Source organism: Centroberyx affinis, unplaced genomic scaffold (assembly GCF_046629955.1).
Source record: "Centroberyx affinis isolate AG114_WGS23_722 - 3 ecotype Tasmania unplaced genomic scaffold, CSIRO-AGI_Caff_v1 ptg001849l_1, whole genome shotgun sequence".
In the NCBI taxonomy this organism is placed as follows: Eukaryota; Metazoa; Chordata; class Actinopteri; order Beryciformes; family Berycidae; genus Centroberyx; species Centroberyx affinis.
In genome coordinates, this window is record NW_027280228.1 from 45192 (window position 1) to 60785 (window position 15594).

The 15594-nt window shown below is 43.4% G+C and overlaps 1 protein-coding gene across 2 annotated transcripts in view; it reads right to left on the minus strand.

Moving 5' to 3' along the window:
• tpst1 (tyrosylprotein sulfotransferase 1) overlaps positions 1-15594 on the minus strand; it is a 45545-nt gene that overhangs the window by 675 nt on the left and 29276 nt on the right. The window contains exons 4-5 of one of the 2 annotated variants that reach the window (XM_071529904.1): positions 2621-2671; positions 1778-1846 (exon numbers count right to left, since the gene is read on the minus strand). In XM_071529904.1, the coding sequence (XP_071386005.1) occupies positions 1811-1846; positions 2621-2671 (87 nt within the window). In that variant the 3' untranslated portion in view covers positions 1778-1810. The remainder of the gene's footprint in view (positions 1-1777; positions 1847-2620; positions 2672-15594) is intronic. The other variant, XM_071529905.1, reaches the window with a different exon arrangement.

Genomic DNA, 15594 nt, shown 5'->3' on the forward strand with positions numbered 1-15594 from the left:
GGTTTATCAAGGTGGTTAAAGTTGGAAAATACATACTTCTATATTTCTGTAAAGTGACACATTTGTAAAATTCCCTGATATTCTCTGACTGGAATACAGCCTCTCAAAATTCCATGATATTCCAGGAATTCCATGACCACTACAATTGGTTTCACTACTGTTGCTTTGGACAAAAGCGTCTGCTAAATGACGTAATGTAATGACCAGTGGGAACCCTGTGAACTGGTTGGAAGTGCACACATAAATTAAAAATTCACGTGACTTTGAGAAGGTTACAGTAAGTCTTGACTTGTTTTGGAATATCTCCCAAAGCAAGAAAAAACAGAGATTAAGAATTAAAATGATGTTATTACACACTAAAGTCATTTACGAGCTTCTGCCAAAAACATAATCCAACAGGAATGTGTGCAGTAACCAAGCAGTAATGTCTTTTTGGCACAAGGGGGCGCCAGTTCATCTGGTTACAAATCAACAGTCTTCCTGACTGCAGAGTGAAATAGTGCTCTGTTATTCAGCAATAACACACCTCAGGTACATTGGCCAATCAGAATAGAGTATTCCACAAATCCATGTAATAATATGGATCAGAGCTCTGCTGGATGACACAGACTAGAATTTGGCTTCACTTTGGGGAAGAGCTGTTAATACTCACTGAACTGTCCAAGCTCACAGGAATAATATGAAAATATGGTTGGATGTTTTAAAGTACGACAGGTGAAAAGGGTCTATTTTATTTTATTTTAAGATATCATACTATTTTTCTTCTATAACTATTGTAGTTTCATTAAATATACTAAATATTCATCAAAAACAACTATGAATACTTTAGTTTAAAAATGATATATTCCCTGTATGCAAAACACTTGTTTTTTTAACTTAACTTATACATTTGACCTGCTGCTTCTTAACACACACACGTTTCTATTTTATTTGGAAAAAATGCCCAAAAAAAACAACCAAAAAAACAATTGTTGAAACAAATCATCTTGGAAGTGGTCGGTCAGCAGGAGTGTGATGAGGATGTGAATTTGTACTTACACTGATGGTAATGTTAAGTTCAGTAAGTTATTATAAACCAGTAGCCTATGAGATCAATTCGCTCACTTCTAACTCCAATCTGAATTACAACGACGAAGGACAGAAGTCTTATTTTGTATCTGACTTTGTAACAATTAACACTCATCATTTGCACTTTTAGTCTAACGATAACTAACTTTCATTAATGAACTTTAAGCAACTGTCCTCGATATGTTTCACTGCTGAAGCTTGCCAATAATAAAAACTGTGATGGCAGTATTGTGTTTCAGGGTCTCTATGCATTTTTACATCTCCTTTCCATTGAGACTTAAATTTCAACTAGTTTAGAGTTCATTTTCCTAAATATGACAGGGTATCTATTTAAATGCTACCTGGAATTCAATTTCAGACAACCAAAATAAAGAAGCAAAGCTGGCAAAAACAGCCTCATTCTGATTGGACACAGCTGATGGAAGTTATGAAACTATAAAAGAGAAGAATAAGAAAAAGGACAGGGAATTTTTCTGTTAAGGGACATGAAGTCCAACTGTCTTTAGTAAAGCCGACACAATGCATATTGTACTACTAACCCTGTTCTGCATTAATAATATACAAGAGTATACAAGGAAACCTGTCATCGCATGGTGAAAAAACATAAGCTCTAATAATAACCTCTAATAACATGATTTAAGATTTAAATTTAGATAATTTATTTGAAGACTCATATTGTATCGTCTTGAATGTTCATTCCCAGCTGTACCTGTGTGTTGTGGCGATGGCACTTCCCCTCCTCCTAACTGGGGTTGGGCCTCTCTGCAGACTTTTGGATCTGCGTGGAGTAAAAGAGGACAGCAAAGAGAAACACAGTGGAGAGGTTAGACTACCTGGTATCTGCCTCGGTCTGGAGGATGACAAGCAAGGCACCGTTTAGTAAAGTTTGTGACAAAATGTTGTTTGGTATGGAGCATTAGAATATGCATCTTCACAACACCAAAAAAATGCCAATAAGTGACCCGCAGCGAGTCGGGTCGAAGACGTCACAAAATTCCTGATATCCTTGCTGAAGATGAACATTTAGAAGTGAGAACATGAATGAAAATGCCTTATTAAACAAATTAAAAGCGCCCACACAGATCTAGTTTTCGAACCCACGCCCGATTACACATGATCCTCGAGTGTCTAGTCTACAGCGGCTTCAGCATGCAGGACTGGGTGTGATGCAAACTACCAGAGGAGGGCAGAAGTGCTCTTTTTGCCAGGCATGGAAACATCAGGCTCTTAATTAAACTGATGGGCGACAAGACAACAGAAATGAGGCGAACGCACAAGCTAATCGCTAAAGACCAGAAGACATGAACGCAAAGGGCTAAAACGGAGACCAGAACACAACAAGAGGCTGCGTTAGATGACAAGGAAAACAAGTCGAAGGCGGCAGAACCAAAAACAAGAAGAGATGAGCAACTATGAGCAGATGGAAATTTTGCAACCTGATCTTCCATGGTTGAACTAAAATCAGACAAGTAAAAAAAAAAATAAAAAAATAAAAAAATAGCTGAATTTAGAAATAAAGCTTCCAGAACAACAGGCAGGAATGTTACTGTACCTGTGACTGTTCTCTTAGAAAATCTGGTAGCTGAAATTCACCTTTAAAGACCTGGAAAAACAAAGGACTGGGTTTAGAGGCTGCATACATCAAGAGACGCTCCACAACTTCACAGCATCAACCTTCATTCAATATCTGGACTACAAAGCTGGAAGACTGAGTGGATCGTGGAGCATCGGTTTACTCGAGTATTAAAAAAAAACATCATTCTGGACATATAACATAGCATTATTATCATTGAGGATTAATACATATCAGTTTCAAAACATGATGCTGTGGCCTCCTATCATGTCACTGGCTTCACAATAAATCAGAGCGGAGCTGAAGCAGCTGGCAGAGGAACTCCAGCTGTATCTGGACTGGGTGTTTTCCTGTTGTGACGCCATGTTATACAAGGCGAGCATTGGCAACCTGGAAGGTGTAGCCTGCTGGGACACATGCCAGAAATTTCACGGCCTGGTCCCGGACTGGTGTCGTATTCGTCCCCCCCCCCTCCCCCTCCCCCCCGAGGGTGGGGGGGGGGGATCGACATGGGACCCGGCCCGGCGGCGGACAGAGAAGCAGAGCGGGGAATGAATGGATGAATGGAGGGAGTGGTCAGGAGAGGAGGGTGGGGGTGGTGGGGGTGGGGGGGTGAATGTTGACATGAGAGACAGCCGACCGGGTGAGTGTTTCGGGGTAAAAAGGTCACATCGGAAAGAGGGAGAGAAAGAGAGAGAGGAGGAGGTAGAGGGGTCAATACCCTTTAGTACATACCCTGTCTTCTACTATGCAAGGGGACTCCGAGAATTTACACAGTGGGAGGGAGTGTGTGTGTGTGTGTGTGTGTGTGTGTGTGTGTGTGTGTGTGTGTGTGTCCTGGAAGGGCCTTTCCAGGAAAAAAAGCAGCTTTCCAACTTGTGAGGCTCCCCTGTGACTTTCCCTCCATCGCCTGCTGGACTCAACCAGACAGAAAATCAAACATGGATGGACAGACTTTTCCTCTCTTGGGGCTTTTTTTTGGTCTCTCAAAACTTCTATAGCGGAACTCAGCTGCCCACATGTTTGAACGAAAACAGTACCGTGTCACGAGGCTCTTTTGTCGGCTAGAGACGAAGGAAGGGGGGACGAGAGGTGAAAACGGGGCGATGGGGAGAAGCCGAACGTCGGAGGAACTGAGCGGAGGATGAAGGGGCGAAAGGGAGGGTCTTGCAGGAGGAGAGAGGAGCCGGGTATTGTCTTGAGTTGACCCACCATGGGGCAGCAGTGAGGCAAAGCGCTAATGAGAGGAGAAAGGCATGAGGGTCTGGTATCCAACCTGGCAGGAATGCGAAGAGATTCCTTTAGAGAACACGTCGAGCTGATACTAGTCGGTCTACCTAGCCCCTATCAGGCTACGATGACGGACGTTCTAGATGTAGCAAACAGTCCCTTCATTCTGTATTTGCACTTCAGTTCACCAAAACCTTAAGTCCCCGTTCCCCCCCTCTGTTGGGGCGCCAGTGATTAAGGCCCTCACCAAAACACAAAACTCATTCCTTAATCCCAGTGCGTGCCTTCATGCATGCTTGCGTGTTTGCTCGAAGTTTGACGCGGAGCCAGGACCCGGAATGTAATCTGTAATAATTTCCAACACCAGAGACAGAGAGGCGAGGCGCATGTTTCTGATTTCCTCTTGGGTGCCATTTTGCAAGCTTTACTCATCGGACGGAGGCGCTCGGCCAGACTGCTCGGGAGAACTCCCCGGGCCTTCTGCGGAAAGGAACGAGGGAAGCGAGCGTGGGAGGGAAGAAGAAGCCCTGCGGTTGTACACTAGGTCACGCGCTCCGGGGTAATAAATCCCAGCGGTGCACGATTGGGAAATGTACGCAAGCGGCTGGGGGGCCTGTCCGGATTTGCGTGTTACGGATCAATCTTAGAGAGGAGGAAGCCAGAGACGAAGGCCGGGCCCTCCGCTCTCTGGAACAGGCCAGACGGCGCGTCCGCAGGGAGGGACGCCTTCCAAAGATGACGGGATCGCGGCGGCGAAAACCGAGCCGCGGTCCCTGTCCAGCAGACTCTGAGCTCAAGGCCTATTACCTCTGAACGACTTGTTAAAATGCTCGTGAAAAGAGGAACATTCATGCCCTGGAAGGATTCAGAGCCCCTCCCGATGAGGGAAGAGATGAAAAAACTGCTCTTGGTCGTGACGAAAAGGGAAGCCTGGCTGCCAATATTGGCCCCGATCCTCAATCACAATCAGCTGACTGACTCAAACTGCTTCGCTGCCATCTTCCTCTTCATCTTCCCGGCTTTAAATGACAGCTAATTGGGCCCTTGTAATACTGCGCTTGTGAGGCATCTCCAAGTAGCTCTTTGCTGTCCATAAGACTTGGGAAAAGAGGTTATTTAAGGTTGGGAAAGGCTGGTTGGGAAAAGAAGTTCTGTGTTTGGATGGCTGATATACCGCCAAATAACATGGCTCCAACAAAGAAACACACTTATTCTAATCTATTCTTTCCTGTAAATCTTATTTTGAGTAGCTTTTTAAAATTAGGAGTAAGTAAATGATTTTGATACTATTGCATACCTTCAGCGAAATGAGATGCTGCTGGACTAGAAATATGATAATATGAAGTAAACACACGAACATCTGCTTTCTAGGCGCTGAGTCCAGAAAACAAAGTAACGTAAATTAAAGACAAGAACTCGCACACTATAGCTCCCAAATACTTAATTTATTTCATACAAGCGATGTTTTGAGTCCTTAATTTTTGTGTGCCTGACGCGAGGGCTCGAAACACCGCTTTTAGGAAATATATTATTTGTTAGCTATAGTGTGCGAGTTCTTTGCTGTACTAGAAATACTCAAAGAGTCAAAGAGTTGCTATTAATCAGTCACTCTAGCAATTTGCGATTATCCAACTCAACAGAGTGCTTGTAAGTCTGGCCAATCATTGCACTTTCTGGCATAAAGTGGTCCAATCAAACCATATGTCACAAACTAGACAACGTTGGTCTTCTTCTACTACACCCAACAACACAGTGAAGCTTTATAGAGGGAGAAGATGGAGGAAGATTCAGACCACAGTGACTTGGAGTTGTATTCACTATAGTTTGATGAAGTTGGCTGGACTTTGTTTTCATTTCACCTGCACTATTGTAGTTTAACTTCATCCTGAGCCTTTGGTTTGTATATTCTTAGAAGTTCTTAAAGTGCACTTTAACAAAAATAGGCACTTTTTAAATGGAACTACAAAAAAACATTAAAATGGACTGATCTCATTTGGTGCTCACTGTACTGATGTTGAGTTGAAGGTATAAAGACTGGACTCCAAGCATAGTATTTTTCCTCGTAACTTCAAGCTAAGGTGTTTTTCTGTTCAGAAAAAAGTAAAAGCAGTTAAGTTTTCCAATAGTTTCTGTGATATGCTGTCTGTACGATTATTATCAGTGGAATTGATTATGCATGACTTAATATTTATACTTTAGTGCCACTTCAATACCATTTTTTTCTTCTTTTGCCTAAAACTCTGCAAAGTATTACAATATTTGAGAAAACCTGCTGCAAAAATAAAGCACTTTGGGTTGCGATAACCACAAAAAAATAACAGGATACCCAAACACTCAAAAAGACGATCCTGTAGGCAGAGTACAAACCCCACCAGGCTGACCGCAGCATGGCTCAGCCCAGCCTGGCAGAGCCCAGCCTGGCAGAGCCCAGCCTGGCAGAGCCCAGCGGGGGAGGGACCAGCGAGGCCCGGCCAGCCAAGGTGACTGGTAGTGCAACCGGCAGGTCAGTCCAGTCTGGCAGTGCCAAGTTGAACCCTGCGGTACGTTTGAGCCTCGGTATTGTGGCCGGAGCTCCTTCCGACCGAGCCCCGGTCCCAGGGGGTTAAGTAGTACCACCCCAGCGCATTGGAAAAGCTGCCGGTGTCGAGCCACGACCAGCAGGGGAGGTTGTTTCAGCTGCACGCCCGTCCACTTCCACCCTCCCTGGGTGACGACTTTCCAGGGATATTGTTACCTCAAACAAAACCCTTCTATCTCGACTCCACACTGAAACTGTTCATGAGACTTTGTGTGTGTGGCTGTGTGTGGTAGGGGGTTGGGGGTGTTGTGTCAAACAGTTTGGCATTGATTCATTAAGGTACAAGGGCTGTACTGGGCTAAAAAAAACAACTAGATATACTATGAAGGACTTTGATGATAAGTGGTCACGTACATGGTACCATATTCCTCGTACAGCTTTAAACTGCGCAGCTTTTTTGGTATGAGATTGAGATAAAGATTAAAAGATTCTTTGCATGTGTGTGCTATGAGAGGAGAGGAGAAGATTAACCAGCACATGCTGACAGATAAGCAGAGTTCAAATTGTGCCTCTGCCCACAGGACACTGTAATGATTTCCAGCTCCTAATCTCCTTATGCCAGGTTTTTGCCAGGGGGCCTCAATATTCTCAATACACACACACACACAGGTCTTGCCAGGCTCACCAGGACTGACCTTAAATCGGGTCCTGATAAAAACAGCGGGAACACTGCTGAACCTCCGCTGACCTGGCGGCGGCCCACAGCGCACAACAGTAGCCCCGCCATCTGCTCTTTTCATGGTCAGGTTCCTCTGTGTGACTATACAAGAAGCACTTGACCCCAGCTATATGTGTCAGATTATGTGATGGGGCTGTGGTAAGCGCAGCGCCTACAAGTATTAAAGGATTACTGCCTTAGTGTACCGACTCCAGGGGGGAGCAATAAGGGAGATCGAGCCGTGCTTTGAGATGCGGCATCTCATGGCGGTGTCCAGTGTCCTAGTTAGTGAGCTTTAGTATCAGCAGCACATTGGATGTAAGTAGACTATAGCCTTGTCAGAGTTTACCTGGCTGACTAATGGTTCACGTCAAAACCCCAGGCTTATCCATCCAGCTTGAAGAGACTACAAGTAACAGAACTGTGTCCAATTCTGGACAGCGTCCGATCAAAAATTAATCAAATTAATCATGCCCCGTTTGTCTTTTTTTTGACTTTCACCTTATTTTGTAAATCTTTTTCTTCCAGGTCCTGCAAACAGATGATAGCACACATAGCTTTGAGATGCAAAAGGCTTATCCAATTCTGGACACTTAATTCAGTTCATGTCGGCTTCGATATTAACCCTTCCTGTATCTTCACAATATCGCAGAAAGCTATAAGAATTGTAGACTAAGTAATATCACCACCACTGCATCATGTTTTTTTTTTTTAAATACTCTTCCTATATAGTATATTCATTACTATTAAGTGTGGATCCTCTACATCAAAAGGCACCCAAAATGCAATCTAAGGGTCCACGCTTCTTGTTTGTGTCCAAATTCATAACTGATTGTCTTTCCATGTCTAAATATCTATAGATATTTAAGAGGTTTGATATTTAGCTTCTCAAATACGTGTGATTTTACGTCATTTGCCTTTTGGTAGAGAACTCATCAAAAAAAAAATCACAGCAAGAGACCCAAACTCACATTAGACAGCGTATGTTCACAGTTCTGTTACGCATCAAAAGCTAGGAATCTCCACTCTCTTACAAAGTAGAAACTGGTCAAATGACACAGTTCAAATTCTAACAGTTAGACTAACTGAGGAACATGCATGAATGCATAAATGTACAGTTGTGTCCTCATCAATACATCTTTAAGCATTTTTTTTTCTTTCCTTGGTCATTTAACTAATGGTTTTATGAATACACAATTGCGTTGAGGTCTAGACGCCATACAAGAGTCCTGATGGCCCTGGATCAATATGATATGATTGGCCCACACCTCATTAACTGTCCTTGCATCAACCTCGAGGAAAAAAAAGTCCAGCCACAGACCCGAAGCACGGCAACGGTGGACACTGAACACCGCCGATGTTCGCTTCTCATTTCTCTCCACTAACTCATCTTATTATTGCCACTGCGGAGAAACCGAGAACTTATTGATCCCAATATCCATTTCTCACCGGGGATCAGAACAACTGCAAAAGCCACTTAAAAGCTATCGATTGCGGCTTTGGAGCCAGTCCAGACGGGGCCCTCATTTACAGCAGGCTTGAACAACCTCTCCTTTCTAACGGGACTATATGACCGACACTTGAGCGGGCTTGGAGAAAGACCAGATTCCCGGGTGTTGTCACTCTCACAATGACATTAGTGCAGGACACAGCATCAGTGTGCTAGATCAGTTGAGGGTACATGCAACTTTGGCATCTGGGCTGTAATCTGGCTTGAATGAATACTGAAAATCAGGGCTTGTGATATTTTGAATAAACATTGTATGACCAAAACCTCGGCTTGCTCCTCGTGGTTTCAATCGGCTTAGAATTGGGTGAAACTCCTGACCTATTTTATGTCAAGAATTACAGTAATTGGTTGCATTTTTTTGTCCCATCTTTCCTAGTCCCTGCAAATGCACCACCCTCCCTCTCAACGAGTGTAACACACACACACACACACGCACACACGTCTTCTGACAAGGCCCAGGCTGCTCCTCTACCCTTCCATGCCCATAAATGAATCCCTGGAACCTCGCTGGATTACATCAACGTAAACACAGACGGTTTGGGAGATATGCACTTACACCGCTAACTGCTTTGACCACGGGACCAACGCTGCTTATAGGGATTACCTTTAATCCAGACGGGTGTTCACTCACAGCACCAAAACAACAAAGCACAAATGAGATAGGGCTGCTCCGACCGGGGCCGAGCTTCTTAAATCTTCCTCATCACTCTCTCTTTCTCTACCTTAAAAGACACGCTGTTCAACAGCTGCTTCCAAAACACAACGTCTTTCGTTCAGCGGCTCGCTACAGGCTGCATATTATCTGCTGCAAAACCGGGGCTGAAAAAGAGATGAGACAGAGGGTAAATATTTGGATGGGGCTGGGCAAAAATTCAAGACGGAAGAGAGAGCATTTCCACATGTGGCTCCATCATGCAGTGGTTTAGTTTAGGGCTGGTTGCCAGATGCCTTATGCAATGCAACACAGAAGTTGGGGGGGGGGGGGGGGGGTGCTGCCATACAAGCTAATGGATTGTGCCCTTGAATATACTGAGTATTCAGTGAGCTTTGGCTATATTCACAGTATATGGTAACTGTAATAGTCCTGTCCTCAAAACTAAATCACACCCTGATCTCTATGGGGAATTTGCTAAATTAGCATTACAAGACAATGGAGGATTTATCCAAAAAAAACATCCTTTTGTTTCCTCTTCTTGCTGGATGTTTCTTTCCCAAGGAACTGACGAAAGGGAACAACCATGCAAAAACAAATGGTAATAAGACGGAGAGGGAGAAAGATAGAGGGATAAGCAGAGGGAGAGGGAGGGACCGGACGGCTACCGACCGTGTGTAGCCGGAGTGTGTCTGTGATGCTCGGAGGTTGTTAAGGAAATGCCGGCATCGCTCTTTAAGACGGGAGAGGCTGCCAGTTATGTCCCGTTTCCGTGGCAACGCATCCCACGGCGACGGGAGAGAGGACGACCTCGCTCGTTCCCGCCCGCCCGTCTCCGCACGGAGCGCGGCGGGCCGACCCGCGGCTGCCCACGCACTCACACACACACGCATGAAATCTCTTAGGTGCCAATGGAGACAATGACGATAGTAAATGAAAACAAAACAAAACGTGAAGAACAAAATGTGATGTAATCAGTGTAGCATTTGACAGCCGTTCCTAACAGCTACAATATGTATCCACACTGACAAGCTTTCTATATAAAAAAGGTACACAGTAGTAGTAGTTGTCATGCTGCAGTTAAACCAGATTACAAAGGTCTGGCATTGCTGTCCACCCAATGAGGAACCATTCGCCGACGTGGACCGGGCCGGTAGCGGATCCAGGCCGAGGCCGCCGTCCTCTATATCAGTGGTTCTCAACGTGGGGTCCGGGGACCACCAGGGTGCCTTGAGGGGGTTCCAGGGGGTCCCCAGCAAACTGATGAATTGTCACTATTACTTCATTTACAATAAGTTAACACGATTAAAGAATGTAGAAGAATGACCATTTTACATAGTTTGACACTGAAATCTCTGTACCTACTCCACAGATAGTCATGGAATTCTGGACAAAATCATATCTAACAATAAAAAAATATTAGGGGTCCATGATATGAAAAAGGTTGAGAACCACTGCTCTATATGCATGAACTGCCGAGGGGAAGAGGGGAGCGAAGGGGAACGTAAGCCTCGCAGCTGGGCTTGATCCGGGGGGGGAAACACGCTAATACCCCGCAGATGTACACGCCATACGTTGGAACGAAGGAGCGTCCACACGCACGCGCTTGTCAGGAAAGACACGGAAGGCGTATTGTGAAGAGACCGAGGTTAAGTAGAACCATCTTTCAAAAAGCAGGCATGGGGGAGGAGAGAGTACACACAGAGACATGGATAATCACTGCAACCAAAATATGTAAACAGGGCCGCAGGCATCTACACATGTGCAACGCATTAGCGTGCACAACATGGTGATAACATGGATGCAAAGATATGGCAGCCTCGATACAACAACGGTTACATATGTGGACTCAGTAAGACAGAGATACAGTACAGTGCGATCCTTTAATGGGGACATGCCGAGTTAAAGTTGGGGTAGGCAACTTTCTTTTTTTTTATTATTTGCCGAAAATGTCATAACTTCTCAGCCATCGTTAATTCAAGCGGTCTGAGGGAAGACCGGGCCTCTGTGATCGCTCCCGCCTCTGGTTTCAGGCTCTCCGGTCTGACCCGCTCCCGGTAGACCTCAGCCAATCACAGGAGGCGTACCTACTGCCTGTCAATCACACACAGCGTAGCTTAGTCTAGTCCTGACCACCCTGCATACTGCAGAGAGAAAAACAAATATATTCACAGAAGAGATGACATGAAATGGCCATAATCCAAACTGAATACTGGGACTGGAATAGATTTGTTGTGCAAGGAAGCCAGTTATTTTCCCCACTGCACAAGATGTGTCTTTTTTGCTGGGGAATATTTCAGTAACAACTAGTGGAGATGTGTTTTGTGTAAAAGGTGTGGAATTTAACAAGTTTGCCCAAAACTCTTTTCTATCTACAAATCTACAAAATGATCTAAAATTAGACACATTTATATCCATTGATGAATTTAAGGGAATCATAAAGAATGTGGTGATGGAGACATGTAGTTGTTTTTCTGGCGAGGCCACTGTGTTTGAATAGCTGTTCTTCTGTTTTATTGTGGATTTTTGTATATCATGTTGTATATGGTGCAGTTTATGTATATGTTGTGATTATGTACAGCTGCTACCTTGGCCTCTCTTGTAAAAGAGATTTTTGATCTCAATGGGACTTCCTGTGTAAGTAAATAAAAACGGCGCTCTCTAGGGCTGGGCGATATGGTTGAAATCAATATCATGATAATCATAAGTTTTCTCGATATCAATATATATCACGATATGGTTCATGTATGCAAAATCACGTTATATAATCAAATTAATGTTCATCTCATTGAACCGAATGGTAATGTTAGCTGTGATGTCAAACAAAACTGAAATTTTCAAATAATATTCCTACCTCATTTTATCAGTTTTTAAGTAAAATTTGCTTGTCATCATCAATTCAGACAGCAGAAATGTGTCACGATATCAAAATATCTTCATATCATCACGATATGATTCCACTGAAAGACGATAAACAACAATATTGAATTACCTCCCAGCCCTAGCGCACTCTCTCCAGTGTAGAATGAACCTCGCTTGACCGAGGTTTGCATCACAATGTGTTAGCTACAACTACATTGGACTTGCAGAGTTGGGTTTTGCGTGAAAGGTTTAGAATCGGATGAACTGTAGATTGAGAATCATTAAGTCAGGGGGGTCGTCTTCACAGCTCTATCCTGAACGCCCACTCATCCACTCTCTCTCTCTCTCTGGATCTCTGTTGAGATTCACAGCGGAGATGGGTCAACTTCCTCAGCCACTCGACATTTTAACCCAAACGTGTTGCGGCAACAAGAACCATACATCTCCTCTGCATACTTGCTTGTTTGCCTGACAAGTCAAATATGAATCATGTTGGAATTCCACTCAAGCGGCGTGAACTGAGACGGCATGATCGGGAAAGCACCGATACCAGCTTTTCATTACCTACTGTATATCAATTCTGAGCACGCAGCTTTGAGTATCTGCCAATACTGAAAACCGACTCAATATACTCTAATGGACTCCTGTTGTTCAGAGGAAGTTATAATGAAATGAGTTTCACCGCTGGCTCGCGAATGAAGAAGACACCATCAATACCTATAATACTGTACCTGCGAACAGTAAACTCAGCTACACCAGCCATTATTAAAAAATAAATAAATAAATAAATTCCCAAGACATCCACTCTTACATCTGATTCATATTCATAAGACGAAAGCGAGAGGTATTTTGCGGCTCAGCCACCTTGTCTGTAAAACACACTAGTTTCCATCTCTGCCTGTGGTCAGACATGCTTTTCCACAACCAGAAAAACCCCCCAAACCAAGAAAAAAAAAAAAAGAAAGAAGCCGTCTCCCTTCACCTCTTACACTCTGAATGCTTTCCACTCGAGTCATAACTGCCTTCGACAACATGAAGGATTGCACCAAATTCATGAGCTTTCTTTTCCCTTTCTCCTCCCCCCCCCCCCCCCCTTTTTCGGGGGTCCCCCCGTCAAACAAATGGAAAAGCAATTCCAAACGCTTCAGGAATAACATTGGCTACGACTTCAAACTGGGTTAGGACGAGACCACCGAGCGCTGTCGGGACGGGTCTGGAGAAAATAAAACTGCGGCCCGTTCTAGTGTAAAAACCTATTACTTTGTAAACAGTGAACAGCTAAGTCTACACACTAGATTGTAAAACTAAAGCTTGCCACCAGAAACCAGGAGGGGAATAAAAACACATTTGCTCCCATTCAAAAAGCATGAGCACATTGTGATCTAACTGACAGGTTTTTCATTGGGTATTAAAAACGCCTTTATTCTGCTTCCCCCCCTTACAGTTAGCCGTCTGCCTTGGCTATTTAAGCTCCACTGAATCGCCCCTGGGTGCCATATAGTTCCGCTGATGTACAAGTCATCCCTTTATGTGACCGGGGAGACACTCGCTGCTGGAGTGGGAAATGACAGGATATGGTGTTGAAGAAGCGTTGCCGTTGCGTGATAAATCACAGGCCAGTCTGTGACGCACACACACACACACACACACACACGGCTAAAACACACACATGGCGCAAACAAATACAACTGATGAAATCACTGGCTTTAGTTAGTCAGACTTACGCACGACACTGACGTAACTCTTTGTTGAGACAGAGAACCACTACCTTGGCCAGAAACGCAGACCTGCTCATTAGCGTAATAATACTCTGTAAACTCTCTATCCTGTGTGTGTGTGTGTGTGTGTGTGGTGGGGTAAGAGAATAATCAATAGTAGATGCTAAAAAAATGGAACGCAAATTGAGGGCTGGAAAGCCTCCGTTCCATCTTCTTAATGTAATCGTCGTTTGACACTACCGTTTTTTTTTTAAGTTAGGCTTAACAAATGAGTGCCAATCAATACTCAGAGATATCAAAGAACTGAATTCATCACTGTAGGATGAACAACAAATATTCATGCCCTAGAAAAAGATTTTACTCACTATTCAGCTGCCCATCAGGTGCACTCCAGATTAGACTATTTCCTAATGCAGCAGTTCTCAACCTTTTTGGCTCATCACCCCTTAAAATGAAGCCATGAGTTCAACCAAAGAACGATTTTCCCTTTTCAGGTTGTTTCATTTGATTTACTATCAGAGGAGGCTGCAAGGCTGAAAACTATTCAGTATTTCACAAGAAAAGAAGTAGAAAGTGGAGAAAAATCTGAAAAAATAGATGTGATAATAATTTTTTATAGTAGAAATATGCCTTTTTCCTATTCCATAAATCATCTTGCGACCCCCCCAAAATGATCTCGTGACCCCTGAGGGGTCCCGACCCCCAGGTTGAGAACCACTGTCCTAATGAACACTATAGATAGACACAGGGTGAAGGAGTGCTCAATAGGAACAGCAGATATATCAGATCACAATGCAATTTATTTAACTATACACTTGAATAACAGGCCGAAGAGTACATTATGGAGACTAAATATTGGTATTTTAAACAGTAAGACTGTTGTAAAGGAGATTAAGAAAGAAATTAGTGATTGTATAAAAGATAACGAGAATGGTCAAGTAGACCCAACCATCGTATGGGACACGGTTAAAGCAATGATGAGAGGGAGACTAATTTCAAGAATAACAAATATTCATAAAATCAGCTCTCTTTTGGAATAACAGAAGAAGAACTGGGTAGTTAGCATGAGCAGCGTTAGCCGCCATGGCTGAACAGACAAAGAAAAGCACACACACACATACAATATGGAGATAGAATAATAAATCTGCACAAAGGGGTTTCATGACAATATCCAGATACCTTGAAAGAGTTGCTGGCTTTGTGCTTGGGAGCAACAAATCAGCCAGAACGGCTCGGACAGCGGTCTAGCCGGGTTGAGGTCAAGTTTGGAGAATACACGCAACCATCTCAGCGAACAAACTATCTTCCAAAACCACATACTAAACTGTGCTAATCCAACACCAAACAACACTTAAAGGTGCTAAATGCAACATCGTTCATTGGAATTTTTAGAAAATACCAAAAATATACAGTACTGTGCAAAAGTCTTAGGCACCCTAAGTTATTATTGTTATATACATTTTGTCTTAGATGTTTATTTGTTTTCTACATTAGTGTGTCAGCAGACTGCTCAATTTTTTTTTTGTTTTTTGTTATATTTATAAACTTTTCATTTCTTTACATTTGAAAGCATCTTAGTTTTACGGATTTTTTTTACATGTGCCTAAGACTTTTGCACAGTACTGTATAATTCATATATAACTAAAAATATGAATAGTATATAAGGAAATGCAAAATTTTTTAACATCAAATTATGGTTCAGATGAAGCCTCTATCGCACACAAGTGGTATTTCTAGAGCTAGTG